Genomic DNA, 20,377 nt, shown 5'->3' with positions numbered 1-20,377 from the left:
TGCGTGTTAGGGAGGGGGCAAAACAAAAAGGAGTATCTATTTGAAGCGGATATTTTACTAGCTAATTCAGAGGTGAATATCAGAACCATCAAAAGCTAATTACAGAGTTATAATAGTATTACAAAACAAGTGACTTCAAGTGAGACTTTTGTTGGAATGGAATATATTTTAAATTGATTTCATCAGAAAACATAGAGTTGCTTTTGTGGAGAAATGTGCCTGTAAAAAGCAAGTACATTAATTAGAGACAAACAACTATCATGAAAAACATTTTAAATCTCTTCAAAATATCCTAGCATTCTCCATTCCTTGGCTAATTACACATTACCAACAAATACTTATTTCTGTAAAGTATTAATAAGATTATATCTGTATGAGTAAATAGCCATTTAAGGTCTGTGGTCACTTGTCAAAAACAAATTGCCATAGCCTTACCTGGAGCCAAGGAGTCGGACCTGAGGCCATGTCTGTACTCCTGTACTGATTTTAAACTTCCTTGGTTTCATTGTATTGTTCATTGTATGTTTTTGAAATATCACAGTATTTGAAAATCACTATTTTTTAATTGAATGCAGGGAATACTTGTCTTTAGTACTTGTCTCCTTTGGCTCCCTGCCTCAAACCCACCACAGAGCTTTTGAGGAATAAGTGTAGACATAACCTCCTACAGTCCCCTTGCAGCTTACGATTCTCCGTGTTACCTTCCACCATCTGCTTGTAAATCATACGTTCCCAGTGACATCTTTGCTAACTGCGCTGATTTTTTTTCACATAGTCCTAGGCTTTTTCTCTTCCTTCTTCAGGTTTGGCTCCTTCCGGTCTGTGCTCCTACGTGAAACCTGAGCAACATTAAGGCTTTCAGGGCTTTTCTTGGTCTTTCCTTAAAAAGACTTGGTAAATTTGCATGTCTTGTAAATCATTTCCTTCTTTTGTTTTCTTTTTAATTAAAAATGATGCTATTAAATACATCTGTTTCTATCTTCTGCACTTTTCAGTCTCCTTTTGACATTAAATTTGACAGCTTAATGCAAGAAAATTATTTACAAATGCCCATGAACCTTATTCTGGTTACCACAGTTTGGTTTCCTTTATTAATGATTTTTGTCATTTCCTTAAGCTATATCCTTTGATAATTAGTAAGCTTCTTGGACGAAGTAATTTGGTCCAATTTTATTATTTCTAAGTTTCTGATTGGGCTTTACTAATAAAGAATTTACAGATCATATATTATCTCACTATACATAATTGGAAAAATGAATGCTGTTATTTGGTATCTATAAACAACCTACCTTTCAAGTATGAACAGATGTCTATACACATCTGCCTTTACAGAGAGAGATGTAAACATATACAAACTGTTTATACAAAATACTCATATTCAAGCCGTTTAAGCAGTCAGCACGATTTTCAACATTTATTCTTCCTATTTATAATTCTAAAATTTAATAATGTTCCACTCAAATCACTTTTTTAGGTGATTGGGATATTAACAATCTTTCATCTTCAAATGTGATTTATGATGAACAGTCACCATTTCCCCCATCTTCACATTCTGCTTCCATATTTGAAGAGTCTCACGTGCCAGCAGTTGAAGAATCTTTAATGAGAGTTCAGATATGTGAAAAGACAGAAGAATTAAAGGACACTGTGCCTGAAAAGAAAAGCACTTTAAATGAAAATCAGTCTGAAATGAAGCATCAGTCTCTCCTCCAGAAAAATGTGAATAAGCGGGATCCACCCAACAGTCATGGGCACAGTGACAAGAAAAATCTACTGAAAGTAGAAAACGGCGTTAGACAAAGAGGTAGATCTGCTAGTCCCAAAAAGCCGTCCAGTCGGTATACAGAGGAACCTTTGGAAACGATTTCTAGTCCTCTAAAAAATGACCCCAAAAGAAGACCCAGAGAGCGATCGCTGAGCCCCAGGAAAGGGGAGAATAAAAGTTGTCAGATCAGCACCAAGGCAGGTTCTGGACAAGATCATTACAGAAAAAGCAGAGGACGTTCTTCCAGCCCAAAGAAGCAGCAGAAAATTGAAGGAAGCAAAGATCCATCAAATGCTGAAGCCAAATTATTAGGTGAGAGTAAAAGAACAACAGGCCATGCTAACAATAATGCTGATGGGAAAGAAAAATCAGGTGTCATCAGGAAAGATGCAAAGCAGAGTCAGTTGGGAAAAAACAGAACAAGGTCTCCAGAGAAAAACAAAAGAATGGATGAGAAGTCTCTTCCATCCAAAAAGACTCGTAACACTACTAGCAGAGTAGTATCTGACAGTGAAAAAGGAAAGAAAGCAATCACAGGAGAAACAAGTTTCAGTAAAGATAAAGTAGGAGAAAATGTCCAAATATCAGAAAAGAAGCTGAAGCAGGAACCTGAAGAGAGAATGGTTTTAAACAAAATAGAAGGTCACAAAGGGAAAGAACTAGAGGCAGCTGACAAAAACAAAGAGACTGGAGGGTTCAAACCTGAATGTAGTTCTCCAGTTAAGAAAACACCAATAACTCCAGGGCCCTGGAAGGTGCCAAGTGCAAATAAAGTCACAGGCGCTACCGGTATGGCTGAGAAACGGCTGTGACCTTTAGTATAAAACAAAGAAAACAAGTTGTAATCTTTTCTTACTAAAAAGCAGCATTTTTCCAGAAAAAAAAAATTTTTTTTTTTCAGAAATTCTGAAACACATAAGTACATTTTAATTTGAGCACCAAGTTACCTAGGCTGCATGAAGGGCCTTTAGGATTGCTAAGAACCACCCGTCCCCATGGCTGGCTGGCTGCCCTCCCTCGCTCTCAGGAAGGAGCTGCATCCACGCGCTCGTCTCTCACACCCTGCTCAGGCTGCCCGGCTCGTCTTCATGAGTGTCCGAACAAATGACATATGTTGATATTAACAGTGTGGTCACAACTCACTTTGTATTTGTGCCAAGTTATCTACTGTATCATGTCTGTTTCAGCCTTCTCATTCAGCTATTTCCACAGTAATGAAAAAGTTAGGTTTGGCTTGGAAGTTGATGTTCTCAATAGCATGTTGCATGTTTACAGAGAGAAATACTGAGTCCTTGCAGAAGAGATTGTTAACTCATCATTATAGATGGCAATCGTCTCTTTTAGCAGCTACTGATGATGTCCCAGTTCAAAAATGAAACTCCAAAACATCACTACTTTTAAGGGAAAAAATATATAGTCAAATATTAATGCTTTCTTATGGCTTTTTTTAATTTGGCTAGATAAGGTGTTTCAAATAACTGTTAAAGATATTACAATCGAATGTTCGAAATGAGAAAGTACTTACATTTTAAGTAATAGAGTTTACCTCCTGCTGTGTTATCCAGCCTTGATGTAGTTATAGCATCTCAGGTCACCCTTTCTCTTTCAGTTATTTCATTATGAAACCACAAAGAAGCATGTGGAAATAGTGCTTATTGCTCTTCAGAGAAAAACTATCTATTTCTGACTATTTTGGTTGTACCTACTACTAAAGTCATTGGCTTTTAATACATAATACATATTTGAAGAGTCAAAAATGATACAGATTGTGTGAGGGACTTGATCATGAAACCAGTTTCACAGTCCATGGACAGATAAAGTACTGATTCTTCTGGTAGCAGATGTTTAAGTTCGGATGTTTAGAAGCAGAACCTGTGTGAGGCCTGCGGCAAGTAAGGACAAACGTGGTAGACAGTCCTTGCTGGATCTTATTAATTTTAACTTTTAGCTACATTAACTTTCTTATTTAAAAACAAGAAAGTGAGACTAAACATCTGCTTAGCTTGTACAAATTTTCAGAATTCTTTTTAAAAGTCTAAATAAAGATGTTTGTTGGAAATTGGAGACATTTAACTCCATAAAATAGATTCAGGTTTTTCAGTCCCCTGAAGTAGCATCTATAAATAAGGGCACCTTCTCAGAATAAACCTATTTTATGGAGTACTGGAACACACTTGTTCTGTGACCTTGGGTTCATCTTGTGAAACACATTACCGTCCAGGTCCTTCCCTCCGACAGTCTGACTGTGAAGCTCTTTAATATAACAACTGTATCAGCCCCTGTAGATAAGACATGCTTCCCAGTGTGAGATTTTCAAAATCCTCTTTTCATCCAGAATTATATTTACCCACTTATTGTAACTACTCGAATAGAGCAAATCTAGGAGGCTTGATAAATGCTAAGAATTTAGTATCACAGAAATGGTTTAATTTCCCTATAGTCCACAATTAGTGATACAAATCCTTATATTTGTTAAGTGTGACATAACTGATGTCATATGTTGTCAGTCTGATGTGGCTCTTCCTAAGTAACCTGTCACTGTACTGATTATATACTGACTTAGCAATGTGGCCTTGGAATGCTGAGCAAAACATGGATGTACTGGCTGTAAATGTTTATATATTGTACAGTACCTTTATATATACACTTGAGGTTCTGATTAGAGAAAGATCTGTAAATCGCTCGTTATTTTTTATATAGACATTAAAAAAACAAAAAAACATTTCATGGCTTGCATTTCTTTAACATTTAGATTAATGTTGCTTTCTAATGGTGAAGCTAGTTCCCATCATGGTGTGTCCCTCCAAGTAACAAATATTCAAAGTCCCACAATGAGGAAGACTCTTATGATGATTTTTACTTATATAGCTATACTTTTTTATCTATACGTAAACCCTGAAACTGGTCAGAGCTGAATATCATTATACCTATTTTTCGTCTTTCATTGTAAAGAAAATAGCTTTGGATAAATAATTTGCTACTAAAAAAAAATCCTTTCTTATACTGTCAGGGAGAGAAGACAGTTTGTCTTCTTGGAAATTCGATTACTAGACATTTATAATGGATATAGTACTGTAAGTCCAGTTACCACAAAGTTACAAAATACTATTTCATCAGATTGTGACAAGTCACATTATTCTTAAAGGTCATTTTATTTAGTTTTATACTTACAGAATGAAGCGTTCTGACTTGATTTCATTAAATTCTTCGTATGACAAATGCCTGAAACCTAACTCAAGACCATGGTTAATTTAATGCTCTTGAGGGGAAAAATAAATTCCTATCTACATTACATTAAGTCACACTAAAAATAAACCCAAACCCCTTGTTCCCAGGCCTCAAAGTGGAGATGTCATAGGTTACAGAAAGTGACAGCAAAACAATTTTGTTGTTTTTTTAGTAGACATGCTTTCTTACTGGTCACAAAGGCAGAAAACATTGGGGATGCTATTACATTGTCTCACTCGTGAGATTAGAAGGCTAAGATCCTATTATACCAATCTTTATGGACTAAGCAGCTTTTGAACAGGGTCAACTCCTATTTCAGAAGTCTTAGGCCCAGAAAAGCATTTGACTCTTTATTTTTACATGAGAATATCCTGTTATTTCCTTCTTTAATAGCAAGATATTCTCCTGTAGCAACAAAAAGCCAAATGCTTTTAAACATGTAGACAAATGAAGAATTTTATGTTTAATATGTCCACCATTCAAAGTTGGGTTTTAAGAAAGCAGTGAGTAATTCAAGTGAGTTAAATTATATGACAGTCTGACTGATGACTTCCACAAAAATGTGTTTAAGTTGAAGCTCAGTCCACAGTGTGCTGTTGAAACTAAGGAACATTGGTATATACACAGACTTGTTACAGAATGTGACATTTCAGTCTGGTATGAGGAATACATCAGAGCAACTTAAATCATCATGGCATGCTCCAATGCCTAAAACCTATCTGTGCCTTTTAAACAGTAACAGGTTTATTTAGATGGCTGTTTTTCAGTTCTGCCATTAGAATTTATCAGCAATATAATGACTTAAAGTATGCCATAATTATTGCATGAAGTCTATAATCTTTGGCTTAGTTAGCTGAATTAGTTTAAGATATCCATTAACTTAGATATATTTTCAATGTTGCCACACAAGTAGCCTTAAGAAGTATAAGAAGGGAGTGGGAAGGCTTATAAAGAGTTGGAATTCCATCTAATAGAAAACTCTGGATCTTTCTTACTTACACATTAAAATATGAAAACGGGCTGGCACAGTAGCGCATGCCTGTAATCGAGCACTTTGGGAGGCTGAGGTAGGAGGATCTCTTAAGGCCAAGAGTTCAAGACCAACCTGGGCAACATGGCAAGATCTCATCCCTACAAAAAATAAAATAATTAGCTGGGCATGATGGTGTGCGCCTATAGTCCTAGCTACTTGGGAGGCTGAGGCAGAAGGATTGCTTGAGCCCAGGAGTTTGAGGCTGCAGTGAACTATGATGCCACTGCACTACGTACAGCCTGGGTGACAGTGCAAGAGGCTGTATCAAAAACAAAAAAGAGAAAAGAAAAACATAGCCAAGAGCTTTAATTTAGCCTAAACTTGCACTTTGACAAAGAATCCACTGGGTGTCTATTTTGCAATATTTGCATTAAAGTCAAGCAGAGCTATTAAATTCATAAATCAAAGGACAACCATTTGTTAATAACTTAATACCTTATTACAGCTTATATGCTCAGGATATGCTGCAGGAAAGGTATAGCATTATTGCACACTTGTGAAACTCAAACTTCATTATTCAACATGGGCACCAATAACTGCAAGAAGCAAAAGATTACTTAAAGTTACTAGTCAATACATGTATAGATTTGAACACATGAATAATGAATGCCTGATATTCCCAAATCACACACTGTATTTGGGAGTGAGACTCACCTAGCCAATTATGAGTGTTTAGTTCTAAAAGTTTTCAAAAATTAGTTGTATTAATTTGAAAGGTTATTTTTACAGCACATAGGCCTAATTGCCTCTAAATACAATGAACCTAAAATAAAAGTATAAGCCTATAAACTTGTACTTTGTAAGACATCCTGGTATTTAGAATTTTTCTACCTGTCTCTGAAAGTCACGAAAACCATACTCCAATTAGGCAAGTATTTGGTTATTCACCTTTTCAAAGTGCTTATTTTATATTATACGTGGACCATAATGTACATATTTAGGATGTTTGTAGATTATATCTCCCATAACAATTTTAGGAGGGATAATTTTTCCCAATACAACAGCAGATTAAAAAAGTCAGGTATTTTTCTTATCCTTCTTTGGTTATTACTATTCCAGTTAAATAATATATAAATGGCATGATCTAGTTCTGTTTTTACATCTTGGTTTAAGTTCTCAGTAACAAGTAAATATTACCAAAATTTTGCTCCTTTTTCAGAATCCAAACAAAAGCCCAAGTTCCTAGAAATTATTACACAGGTATTAATGAAGGAGCACTGAGAGTGGAAGAACCATGAAATTACAGTTGACCCTTGAACAACACAGGTTTGAACTGTGCTGACCCACTTAGACATGAGTTTTCTATAAATCTATTGGAAAAATTTTTGGAGTTTATGACAATTTAAAAAACCCGGACAAACCACATAGCCAAGAAATAACAGAAAACTTAAGAAAAAGTTAGGTACGTTGTGAATATATAAAATATATGTAGGTACTAGTGTATTTTATCATTTACTACCATAAAATATACACAAATTTTAAAAAGTTAAAATGTATCAATACTTATGCACAGATTGTACATTGTATACCAGTCATGAGAAATGTAAAGATGCAATATTAAATCATAACTACATAAAATTAACTATAGTTCATACTATCCTACTGTAATAATTGCATAGCCATGTCCTGTTGCTATTGCAGTGAGCTCAAGTGTTGGGAGTATCCACTCAAAATGCCATGTGGTTAATCATCTCCCTGTGAGCAGTTCCTCTCTCTAGTAAATTGCATATTGCAGTAAAAAGTGATCTCTCACAGTTCTTGCATATTTCTCACCATGTTTAGTGCTATATTGTAAACCTTGATTAACACCATGAGACCCATACAAAGTGCCATTAGTGATGCTGGAAGTGCTCCCAAGAAGCAGAGAAAAGTCATGATGTTACAAGAAAAAGTTATTTGCTTGCTATGTGCTGTAGACTGAGGTATGCAGCTGCGATTGCCCACCATTTCAAGATAAACGAGACCAGCATAAGGACCATTGTAAAAAAAAAAAAAAAAAGGAAATTCATGAAGTCACTGCTGGACTGTGCCAGTAGGTGCGAAAACCTCACAGTTATTGTGAAGTACCTTTTAATCTCATACTGAAAAGGCAGCTTTTATGTGGGTGCAGGATTACTATTAATAAAGGTATACCTATAGATTATGTGATTTGAGAAAAAGTGAAGTCACTTTATGACAACTTAAAGCAAGAGGCAGCAGACAAGTTCCCAGATACCATTAAGAAAAATCCTTGAGAAGAAAGGATATTTGCCTTAATAGGTTTTTAATATAGATGAAAGTGTCCTATTCTGGAAAAAAACTCCACAAAGGACAGGTATTAGGAAGAGAAGCGAGCACCAGGATTTAAGGCATGGATAGGCTGTTTTGTACAAGGGCAGTAGGGTTTATGATCAGGACTTCCCTTATCTATAAAGCTACTAAACCCCCAATGCTTGAAGGGAAAAGATAACACCAGCTGCCAGTCTTTTGGTTGTACAACAAGGCCTGGACAATGAGAACGCTCTTTCTGGATTGGTTCCATCGATGCTTTGTCCCTGAAGTTCAAGAACAAGACAAGTAAGGTAAAGTTGGAAAGGGAGGCAGGCCTGATTAATAAAGGGCCTGGGAGGCCACCATGGGAGAGCCAGGAAGGGATTAAGTAGAAATGATGTCACTGTAGTTTTTACATTTTGAAGCTCATTCATGTGGCTATGGGAAACCAACTTAGGAGGCAAGAATGAAAACCAGTGGGTCAGCGTAGTGCAGGTGAGATTAAAGGAGGCTTAACCTAATAGTGGAAGTGTAGAACTGACATGACTTGGTTGGTAGATTAGATACGGAGCCTTTGGCTTGAGTGATTGGGTAATCTGTATCATTTAGTAAGGTGGGGAAAACATTTATTCTTCCACTTTAAAATAACTGAAATAATGGAAAAAATAAGTGAAAAATGGACTTTAGATGTTGGACAACGGGTAGCAAAAGGATGGTGGAAATAAACAAGGTGAGCCCGATGATTGCCCCAAATTACTGCCTAGGGGCAGGTTCCAGGCTATGATGCAGAAGGGAGAATCCAAATAGAACTAATTAGTCTTGTTGAGTTGAGACAATTGAGAATTTGGAGAGGCCTAGAATTTGCCAGGGAAAGTCCCAGAGAGAATGCAGCTGCATAGCGAGGAGAGAGAGCTGCAGAGACGTACAGAGGGCTCCTTCCAAGTCTTCGGCTGAGCACTGATCAGCACAAGTATATCAGAAAATACCTAAGAATAGGGAAAGAACTGCCAAAAAGAAATTCCTGAAGTTCACATAGTTCTGAGAATAGTTCATGTTCCCAGAACCAAAGTGAAAAAACCTCATGATGAACAGGGATCAGGTAGAGTACTCAGAAGGATGTTGCTTCAGCAGCGAAGAAAAGTAGCCTTAAACTAAAGGCTGCTCTTGCTCACCTAACGAAGCTTAAAAGTAAACCTTGAAATGATCAAATTGTTTCCAAGTAACATAACTGTGTTCCAAAACAAAGCTCAGTATTTAAAAGGCAACAAAAGGAATACACACATACACAAAACTCAACACTCAACAATGTAAAATTCACAGCCAATAAAAAATTACCCAGCATGCAAAAAAGCAGGAAAATATGACCCAAAATGAGAAAAACCAATAAAATTAAACCCAAAATAACCCCAACAACTGTTTTAATGCCCTTATTTACTATTCCTATTATATTTACTATGTTAAACAAGGTTGAAAAAAGAATACCCATGTTAAGGAGAGACATGGAAGATAAAAAGAAGACCAAAATCGAAGTTCTAGAGATGAAAAATTACATTGGATGAAATTAACAGCAAATTAGTGCAAAAGGGTAGATTAGTGAACTTGGAGGCACAGCAATAGAAACCATCCAAAATTAAAGAAGACTGGGAAAATGTATGGAGCATCCGTGAGCTTCAAGCAGGCTAATATACATGTAAATTTGAGTCCCAGAAGGAGGTGGGTGAGAGTGGAGTGCAGAAAATTACCTTAATAGCCAATTTTTTTCCAATTTGATAATGTGAAAAAACTATATATAAAACAGTCAGAAAACTATAAGCCCACAGATCCAATGAGTTCAGCAAACTCCAAGCACAAAAAAACAGAAAACTATACCAATGCATATAATTAAATTGCACAAATTCAGTGATAAAGATAAAAATCTTAAAAGCAGCCAGAGTTTTTTTTTTTTTTTTAAAAAGGTAACACACACAAAGGAACAAAGATAAGAGTGACAACAGACTTCTTGTCAAAACAATGCAATCCAGTCAGTAGGGGAGCAACCACATCTTTAAACCTATAATTTTACACCTAGCAAAAGTATCTTTCAAATATATTCAAAAGGGTGGACCTACACACCTTGCTAAAAGGATCTTCGATTCTTACCTTCAAAGTGCTAGTAAGCCACTAATGGATTCTAAATGATGACTTCCATTTCAGAAAATACAATACCTTTTTGAGACTAATGAATTGGGCTTGGAGGGAATGGGGGCTCATGCATATGTAAGGGCTGAAGCAGCAGAAACTTGCTCAAAAAACAAAGGATGTTGACTTAATTAGGGTGGTGGCAGTAGGAATGGAGAAGAGCGGATTAATTAGGAAGATATCTAGAAGATAATTATTCAAAGACTTGGTGACTGATTGGATTGGGGGTATGAGGAAAAGGAAGCAGTCAAGAATGATTCCCAAGTTTCTGACATGATCAACTACATTTACATATAATTTTACCCATATGAAAAATAATTTAAACCAATTATACACCATCAAAACCACAACTGAGGCAAGCCACAAGAGTAAATTAATATATTGTAAGTACTGCATTTAAACTAAGATTTCACTGTGTAAAAGTTGCAAATAAAAATAGAAGAGCATTTTTTTGTTGGAGAAAAAGATGAAGGCATCAGCTTTCTTCATTTGAAATCTACACTAAGCTTAATTTTGGATTTGAGAGCAGTGTTATTGTTCCTTATGGAAAATAGTGAAAGCATGGTTTCCATGAGCCATCTGTTGAGAAACTGATATGCTTCTACAGAACAATTCCTTCTAAAGGTAGAAAGAGATCACTATTAATGGAGCTTTACCATTTAAAAAATTATCACTCATGCAGCATTTAGAATAGCTACATATTTTTGGTTATCCACTTCTAGTTTGGCAAACTTGCTTCCTGTGTTTCTATCTTCACAGTTAGGAATCTATCAGTAAGATTTTCGAAGGACTTCAAATAGTAATAATAAATGTTTACTGTGGGGATTCACTAACTGCTAAATACTTTACACTGTACAAATAACTTACAGGATAACCTCATTTAATCTTAATAACACTACTATATAGTTATTATCACCATTTAACTGGTGAGGAAATGGAAACACAAAGAGGTTAACTTGCCCCAGATTATGAAGCTAGTAAGTGGCAGGGTCAAGGACTTGAACTCAGACACAGGTCTGAAGTCAGTCCCTGGACATTTGAGAAATACATCTTTGAAGCTCAAAAAAATCCTGCTTGTTAGAATATGTGTAACTGATACTCTGATTCTGACTGTGCACATGCTTTATATATGATAACCAAGTTTCTAAATTATTTTCATTTAAAAATTCACAAAATCTTATTAAAACATTCAGGCTTTCAATTTGCCTCGAGATTCTTCAAAGCAGGTAACTTAATGAGCCAGAACTGTAAGTAGACTACTAGAGTTTTCCTTAACATGTATATGCATGTATTTGTAACCGGGGATGCTGATAAGAGAACCCACATCATCAAAGGCATGGGATGGCCGATTATAGACACTGAGGACCTGAAAATGTACTGAGGATTGAATAAATTAAGATGCATAACGGACACACTATTAACGATGCTTGGGTTAGGAAACACAGCTCAGATGATCTATATGGAAACCATGTTGTATGATGGACATGAATCGGCATCTACTTACTTAAATTTTTCATGCTGACTTACATAGCATATTATATGCATGACTCTTTCACCAGTAATACAATTAGGATTAATTCAAAATTATAAACTAATTAAAAAGTTCTCCAGTTTAATGGAAACTCACAGTTTAAAAGTTATTTTTTTCTTCAACAACAAAAAAAGCCTAGAAACTGAAATTTCCCAGTAAAGTTCTTTTATTTGTATTCAACCTAAAATAGTTTGTTTGGTCTCTCTTTGATAGAGAAATGAAATCTCCAATTCCATAGACTGTAATAGAAAAGTACTGAATTTGCATATTTCCAATAAAAGATATTTGCTTTATGCTTTGGGCATCTACCAAAGTTACCCAAAAGACTATTTCCAGTAAATATAACTGTCACAGTACTGAAGTACCCAGAATAAATTTCCTAACTTAGAAAATTGTCCTTGTGTTACCGTAACACAGTCTTTAGTCTGACTATTCATATTGTTTGAAAACCATGAGAATACAGATTTTTAGCATGCACACCCAGTTGGAAAAGAACTTGTTCCTCTGGAAACACCATTCGTTAGATTTCGCAGAGCTGAGAACACCTGTGCACGTGAACAAGCAGGTGGGTATCTCACTAGTTTCTGCTGTCATCTCCTTCCTTAATGGGTAAGTACTGATGCCAGCCAGGGGAGAGAGTTCAGGCTTTTAACTCAGCTTATGATTTAATTTTCCACAGCTAAGAAAAGAAAATCATCAAAATAAGTTAGTTTTTAGACAAACAGGTGGGATTTATAGATACACACACATGACTATGAACCAAGAGGAGAAAGTATCAAGTCTGGCAATAGCAACCATAGAACGTCATAGAGAAAAACCATTAAAAACTTCCAGAATCAAAAATAACATAGTGCAGTTCACATATTGTTGGTTTTCATTCACCCTGTCTCTGCACATTTCCCTGATCAGCGTAGAAAACTACATGTTATTCGTCTTGCCTGCCCCCCAAATGATCTGACATCCTCATTAAACATTTATGAAATCAAAGAAAACGGCAGCCTCTACCACTAATTCCTTATTTTTTCCCCTCATAGGAAGAATTCTCTGCTATGATTCTAAGGCAAAAAAAAAAAAAAAAAAAAAACAAACCCCCCACAAACCCTTAGCCGGCTCATGCTATTAAACTGATAGAAAATTCAAACAATTTTCTGCTCCATTCAAGAGCACAGTCTACTGTACATGTGTAAATGAGAAAACCTAAGCTGAGAACCTGTGGAACACCAATCAAAATGCTTATTTCTTTACCTCAAAAGTTATTTCCATGCTAGTCACACATATACACAAAGTGTGAAGAGCTTAAAAATGACAGATTATTAGTCACTTTTAAGACTAAGATATTACAGAGTGGTGGTCATACTTACTCTTATATTAAATCCCAGAAGATCACTTATAACACCTGAGACAGCAGAAAGGATAACTACTCTCGTGATATTGTAGATTAAGGGATTCATTGTCAGTCCATAGAGTCTAAATGGTGTGTCCAGCTCCTACAAAAAACATGAAAGAATTGAAATGAGATACATGTTTTCTTGATAGCTACTCAGTGATTTCTTGCTGTTTTTCAAGTCTTGAGTGAGGATGACTGCTTAAGGCTGTCTTCCCTTAATATTGAAGAGCTACCTTCAAAAAATCCATCATGTATTCTCACCTACTTTTCCACTGAGCATTTTAAGGTAGATTTGAGTGGTATGTCATTTGTGGTTTAAAAAAATGTAATTTTAAAAATGATCAGCAATCATCAGAATCTGTGTAACAAGATCAGAAATTTTTTCTCATATAGTTATTAAACCCAAAACCGTCAGGTCAGCATATGAATCTATACAGTCTAATAATTGTTACTAGGGTCTTTTCCAAGAGGAGAAGCACTGATTTAATTTATTTATTTAAAACAGACGAATTCACTTAATTTTTCTTGTATAAAAACACCACATGGCCACAGCTGGAGCATGGGTCCCCCACATGGAGACTCCTTAGGCCACGGTCAGTGAATTCCCCACAGGGAGACTTGGTGAAAACATCTCTTTCCAGAGGTTTGGGATGAAATAGCTGTAGGTCTTGGAGACAGCAGCAAAGGTGGCCTTGGCAAAGCTATCCAGGGTGGCAGTGCAGCCCCTGGCCGAGGTGCAGCAGTGGTAGATTACCAGCCAGCAGCAGCTTCTTGGGCACAGGGGCCAAGGTGATGCCAGTGCCTCTGAAAGCAGGGACGAGGCCACCAGCACAGAGCTGGCAGCCAGCCAATCACCTTGCAAGGACAGTGTGGAGCTTGCCAATCTTGTTTCCTAGTAGCCTCCCCACACAGGGACGATGGACAACTTGACCATGATTATAGTCCCATGGATGGCACTGGCTACTTCCTTGGAGCACTAACACCCAGACTAACAGAGCCATCGTCATCTCTAATGGTGACGAATATCTTGAACCTGGTCATTGATGGGCAGGGAGAAGAGGCAGATCTCCTCCCAGGGACTTGATCTTCATGTCCTTGATCAGGTGGCCCAACTTGATGATGGGGAGCCACTCTTTGTCCTCAGCCCTGCCTCCAGCAGCTCGAACCGCAGCTCTGGCCCCAACCACCACCATGACCTGTGCCCCAGACTCCTGCCCACTGCCAAAGCCTTCGCTGCCTGGCCTCCTCCTGGCCCCGGGCATCATCCATCATTTGATGTTTTCTCAGAGAAGCTGATTTAATTTAAATAGTAGTAAAAGTGTATCACAGGATATAACTTACTTTCAACAACTTGGTGGACAGCTTTAATACATTGTTTACTAGAGTAAGCTGTTCTTTCTTATTTGGCTTTTTTTCCATCTTAAGATATAAATTAATCTAAGGAAAGGAATGGAGAGTACAGTAAATTTCATAGAAAAAAGATAAATATACTGCATAAAATCTGGCAGATTACAAGGGTCACATTTTCAAGTAAAATAAATTTTGAAATTCCAGTAGCTATTCCTATAGAGAACATATCATGTACCCTACCCTGCCCTGCCCCATTCTCCTTTACTTTTGGCAAAAAAAAAAAACCAAAAAACTACATAATAAAGAAAATAATTAATGATGAAGCAATTAAAAATATCAAAACAGGCTGGGAGTGGTGGCTCATGCCTATAATCCTAGCACTCTGAGAGGCCGAGGTGGGAGGATCACTTGAGCTCAGAAGTTCAAGACCAGCCTGAGCAAGAGCGAGACCCTATCTCTACTCAAAATAGAAAAATTAGCCGGGCATGGTGGCATGCACCTCTAGTCCCAGCTACTCAGGAGGCTGAGGCAGGAGGATTGCTTGAGCCCAGGAGTCTGAGGTTGCTGTGAGCTAGGCTGACGCCACAGCACTCTAGCCCAGGCAACAGAGCAAGACTCTGTCTCAAAAAAAAAAAAAAAAAAAAAATCAGAACAATGAAAAATTTTAATATTAATTATAATATAACATAATTAGCATGTAAACTCCTTGAGTTCAAAAACTACATGTTATTCATCTTGCCTGCCCCCCAAATGATCTGACATCCTCATTAAACATTTATGAAATGAAAGAAAATGGCAGCCTTTACTTTACTAATTCCTTGTTTTCCCTTATAGAAAGAATTCTCTGCTAGGATTCTAAGGCCAAAAAAAAAAAAAAAAAATCACTAATGATCACAAATGTCTTAATTTAAAGTTTATGGATAAACTTGAAATTAAAAACAAAATTTTTAAGAAACACTTTATACTACTCTGTATTTACAAGAAACATTTCTCAATCTTAGTATCTATTTACATACTGAAAAATAAGTATTTTCCAAACACTGAATAATGTATTCTATGTATGATACAAAAGAATTCAAGAAAATTATACATATTAAATGACAAGTACTCTAAAGATCTAATATGTGATGTAGACTATGAGATTAAAAGCAAACTCCATTACCCACCAATAAAAATACCTTTGTAGTAACACAAAGTATTTTCAATCCATCAGATTTTAATTCTCACAATCCTGGGGCCAGGTGAAGATACTTTTATTAATATAAGGAGAAAACAATCACGGAGCAGCAAAGTGACTTATGAGGTCATAGAGCTAGAAAGTGATAGCTAGACAGTAATTCAACCCTAAATCTTCTGCATTAATCTTACAGTATCTTATGCTACCCCTAACCACTAAACTGACAGAACCAATCAATACCTGTTCAGTAAGCAATATCGAAACATTGCTGTATTTCTTATTGGTTTCAGACCCCAGTGAGGCCAGGCGCAGTAAAAAAAGTAGTAAAGCTGTTTCCCAGATCAAAAACTCCCAGTTATAAGCATCATTCAGGAAAGTTTTATGTCCTTGGAGAACCTATACATAAGACAAAAAAAGAAAGTTAAGTTTTTCATTTGTCTTATAATCATATAATTACTCCTTTATTCTATCAATTTTAAAACATTTTTAAAAATCCAATACTTTATCTTAGCTTTTCTAATTGAAGTTTTTCAGTGAAAATTCTAAGAGAGCTGTAACACTAAAAAAATCCAGTATTTTAATATAAAAGACTTTTAATACTCATAAAGTATTATCTATTTAATGAATCATTATATATTTCTCTAAGTTTCCTAGATTTTATCCTTTTCATGAAAGACAGTAAGGGTCTAGAAGTAGCAAAGAAGGAAAATATAGTAAGTAAAATAAGATTAATGCATTTCTAGCTATTTTAACCACCAGTGTGTCCACTCATAATTATATGGTGACCATTTTTCAAAGTTTTAAATTTGCATTATGTCTAGTGATCTCCCTATAACATATGGCCCATTCCATTACTATCACTAGAAAACCCTAAGGATCATTTTTTATTCCATTTTAGGATCCAAATAACAACAGCAGCAGCAGCTACCATTTATTGAGTGCCTATTACGTGTCAAGTTTTCTGGTAAAAAGTTTTTGTTTATTTTAAATTTGTTGATTTAAAGGTAAAGAAATTTACCCCACCAAGCCCAATAGATGGAATTTATTGAAAAACATACAGAGAACTCTAACAGAAACCAAATGCAGGCTTTTTGAAAAATAGTAAGTCACCAAACAACTGCGCGTGCGCACGCGCTCTCTTTTCTCTCTCTCTCCCTCTCTCTCTCTTCCCTTAGAGCCATTTAGGCTCCTATCCCCACTCCTCTTAGCTAATTTCACTGCCTTACAAAACCTTTGTTTTCTGCTTCCCTGCTAATTTTTACTTGTACCAGCTTTGGTTTGTCATTGCACCCTATGGCCCCACAAACCCTTACTGACATTTTTTCTCCAAAGTCCACCTGATATCTCTGGTTCTTAATTCTAATTTCCAAAAAAGAGAATGTTTAGCTTAATCTAGGTCAGATGTTCACACCTGTCAAGTAGTTATAACTAGGGGGAGGAAAGTAACAAATAGTAACAGCCTAGGCCCAACTCTTCAGAAGAGTGATACAATTTGTTGCACAGCAATAGACAAATTCACACATCACAAACTGCTACAAAACTAAACACAAGAAAATCAGCCAGAGAGAAAGGATATTACATTTAAAAGAGCAGCAATAAGACTAACAGCTGCTTTCTCAAGATAAAATATGGAAACTGGGCTGGTGTGGTGGCTCACACCTGTAATCCTAGCACTTTGGGAGGCCGAGGTGGGAGGATTGCTTGAAGCTAGGAGTTTGAGAACAGCCTGAGAGAGACCCCATCTCTACAAAAAATAGAAAAATTAGCCAGGCATGGTGGTGTGAACCTGTAGTCCCAGCTACTCAGGAGGCTAAGGCAGGAGAATCACTTGAGCCCAGGACTTTGAGGTTGCAGTGAGCTGTGATGATACCACTGCACTCTAGCCTGGGCAACAGAACAAGACCTTGTCTCCCCCTGCCACAAAAAAAAAAAAAAAAAAAATCATTCAAAAATTAAAGTAATACTGATCATCACCTAAGAACACATTTAGGAATAACATTAATCGGGTGTCAGGCAGCTGTGGGGGGGAGGGGATGGGTGTATACATACATAATGAGTGTGATGTGCACCGTCTAGGGGATGGACACGCTTGAAGCTCTGGGGGGGAGGGGACCAAGGGCAATACACATAACCTAAACTTTTGTACCCCCATAATATGCTGAAATAAAAAAAATGAAAGTGATAAAAGACATTTCAAACAAGTGAAAACAGAGAATTCATCACCAGCAGATGAATGACACTAAAATAAATATTAAAAAGGATACTCAAGTAGGAGGAAAATAATCCCAGAGAGAAACAGAGAAATGCAGAAATAATGAAAAGCAATGGAAACAGTAAATGTGTGTGTAAATATAAATGACTGATACACAAAACAGTAACAATTTCATCTTGTGGGTTTAAAATATACGTAAAATTAGAATGAAGGACAATACTGACACAAAAGGTGAAGGGGTAAATGAGACAGAGTGTTCTAAGATCCTACCATTATCAAGGAAATGGTAAATTAATCATTTTATTAGACTATACTAAGCTAAAGATGCATATTGTAATCTCTGTGTTCATTACTAAAACAATAGTAAAAAATATATATAACAAGTTAATAGAGAGGATTAAGTAGAACATTAAAAAATGTTTGGTTAATAAAAAGATGGCAAGAGAGGAGTGAAAAAGGAAAATTAACACATGGACCAAACAGGAACCAAATAGTATTTGTAGTTACAGTAATTATGTTAAGTTTAAATGGGCCAGAAACCCCAAAATACTAAGACTATGAAGCTAGATTGAGAAATAAGAAACCAAAAAAGGACATGTTGATTACAAGAGACACATCTAAACTACGAGAACAAAAAAATGAAAGAGAGTAGACAAAGGTATAGGATGCAAAAACTAATCAAAAGACAGCTGGTGTAGTTAAATTAACATCAAATGAAGTAGAAACATCAGAAATAGAGATATTTTATAAGGTCATAAAAGACAAAGAAAAGCCTGAGACTTTTCCAGATTAAAGGAGACTAAAGAGTCGTGACACCTAAATGCAATATGTAATTCTGAATTGGATCCTGGATTCAGGAAAAAAAAATTTAAAAAGATAAAGGACATAAAAGTCAATCCACCAAGAAGATGGATAATAATTCAAAATCTGAATGTGCCCGGTCACCCAGCTTCGAGATACATAAAGCAAAATTGACAGAAATAAAACGAAAAACAGACAAGTCCACAATCATAATAGGCTTAAACACACCTCTACCAATGGCTGACAGAATAAGCAGACCAAAAACTCAGTAAGAATATAATTTTAGCAACACAACTAATAAACTTGGACTAACCGACATATGTAGAACACCACTGTAAACAATGACAGAACACCAATCCTTTCACAGTGCTGATGGAAGATTTAATTAAACTGAACATACGCTGCATCATAAAGCCTCTACATATTTCAAAGGTCTGAAAACATTCAGAATATGTTCTCTGACCACAGTAGAATTAAGTTAAAACTCAATAAATGGGAAAGTATAAGATAAGCCTATAGCTTCTTGTAACATAGAAAGCACAGAAGTGCTTTAAGAAAAAAAAAAAATAGGATGATCTGTCAAAAGGACACAGGAGGGGGCTTCAAGGGGCTCCCACTGGCCAAATCTGGGACAATTTAGGCATAAAAATAAATATAGTAATATATTTTAACCCACTGGATAAAAATAAGAATGATCGATTCCACAGTATAATAAATAAATGAGAAAGAAAGGAAAGGTCTACCTTGGAGTGACAACTAACAAATGTAGAAGTAGTGATGCAGTTAGAAAATCAATATTCTGCAATCATGGTATGACAGCTTTATTATCAGTCAATAATTACCAACTAAAATTAAATTAGAGTGATCTTCGTGTCTTAAAGGACTTCAAAATTACCTTTATTCCCATCTTTAAAAGTTACAAAAATTAACAAGTATCTATATCTAAAATAGCAAAAGAAATCTAGCTACATTAAAAAATATATACTTAAATACACAGTGACCTGCTCTAAAACAAGAAGTGAACTCTATAACAAAATTTTCATTTTTCCTTAAAGGAGATATAAAACTTTTACCTGGGCACAACAAATAAAAGCAATTGAAAGTGTCAGTAAGAAGACTGAAGACACAACCACATCAACTGAACGCTGTGGACCCCGTCTCTGTGGAGTGAGACACACATGTTAAAATTTTAGTTTATGTCAGAGACAGCAACAGCCCTCACTTCATTAACACTCTGAATTTGACCACACTCGTGTGAAAACGACATTTATAAGAAGTTTTTGACATAGGATTTTAACATATTTTGGACATCATCAACTTTGTTGAAATCCATACCTTTCCAAATTAAGGGGTGACTGATTCATTGACATATTTTCAGCTGAAATATTTCCCAAAAAGTAAAAAAAAAAAAATGCAATATTATCACTCCACCCTAGGAAATTTAAATTTTCCCTTTCTAAGCTCT

General features: G+C 36.0%; 2 protein-coding genes across 10 annotated transcripts in view; one reads left to right on the top strand and one right to left on the bottom strand.

Annotated features, from left to right (window-relative positions):
• The window catches only part of MAGI3 (membrane associated guanylate kinase, WW and PDZ domain containing 3), a 237,669-nt gene extending 233,199 nt beyond the window's left edge, over window positions 1–4,470 (top strand). Inside the window, exon 21 of one of the 2 annotated variants that reach the window (XM_069480811.1) lies at window positions 1,475–4,470. In XM_069480811.1, coding sequence (XP_069336912.1) covers window positions 1,475–2,577 — 1,103 coding nt within the window. In that variant the 3' untranslated portion in view covers window positions 2,578–4,470. Of the gene's footprint in view, window positions 1–803 lie in introns of both variants that reach the window. The other variant, XM_069480812.1, reaches the window with a different exon arrangement.
• A 7,444-nt stretch (window positions 4,471–11,914) lies between these two features.
• Window positions 11,915–20,377, bottom strand: part of PHTF1 (putative homeodomain transcription factor 1) — a 53,894-nt gene continuing 45,431 nt past the window's right edge. For 5 of the 8 annotated variants that reach the window (XM_069478958.1, XM_069478956.1, XM_069478957.1 and 2 more), the window contains 5 exons: window positions 19,986–20,072; window positions 16,140–16,295; window positions 14,714–14,809; window positions 13,347–13,472; window positions 11,915–12,664 (listed from right to left, as the gene is read on the bottom strand). In XM_069478958.1, the coding sequence (XP_069335059.1) occupies window positions 12,644–12,664; window positions 13,347–13,472; window positions 14,714–14,809; window positions 16,140–16,295; window positions 19,986–20,072 (486 nt within the window). In that variant the 3' untranslated portion in view covers window positions 11,915–12,643. Of the gene's footprint in view, window positions 12,665–13,346; window positions 13,473–14,713; window positions 14,810–15,528; window positions 15,578–16,139; window positions 16,296–19,985; window positions 20,073–20,377 lie in introns of all 8 variants that reach the window. The other 3 variants (XR_011234527.1, XR_011234526.1, XR_011234525.1) reach the window with 1 other exon arrangement.

Source organism: Eulemur rufifrons, chromosome 8, assembly GCF_041146395.1.
Source record: "Eulemur rufifrons isolate Redbay chromosome 8, OSU_ERuf_1, whole genome shotgun sequence".
NCBI lineage: Eukaryota > Metazoa > Chordata > Mammalia > Primates > Lemuridae > Eulemur > Eulemur rufifrons.
The sequence above is the reverse complement of the archived record's forward strand: the minus strand, read 5'-3'. Positions and strand labels throughout refer to the sequence as shown.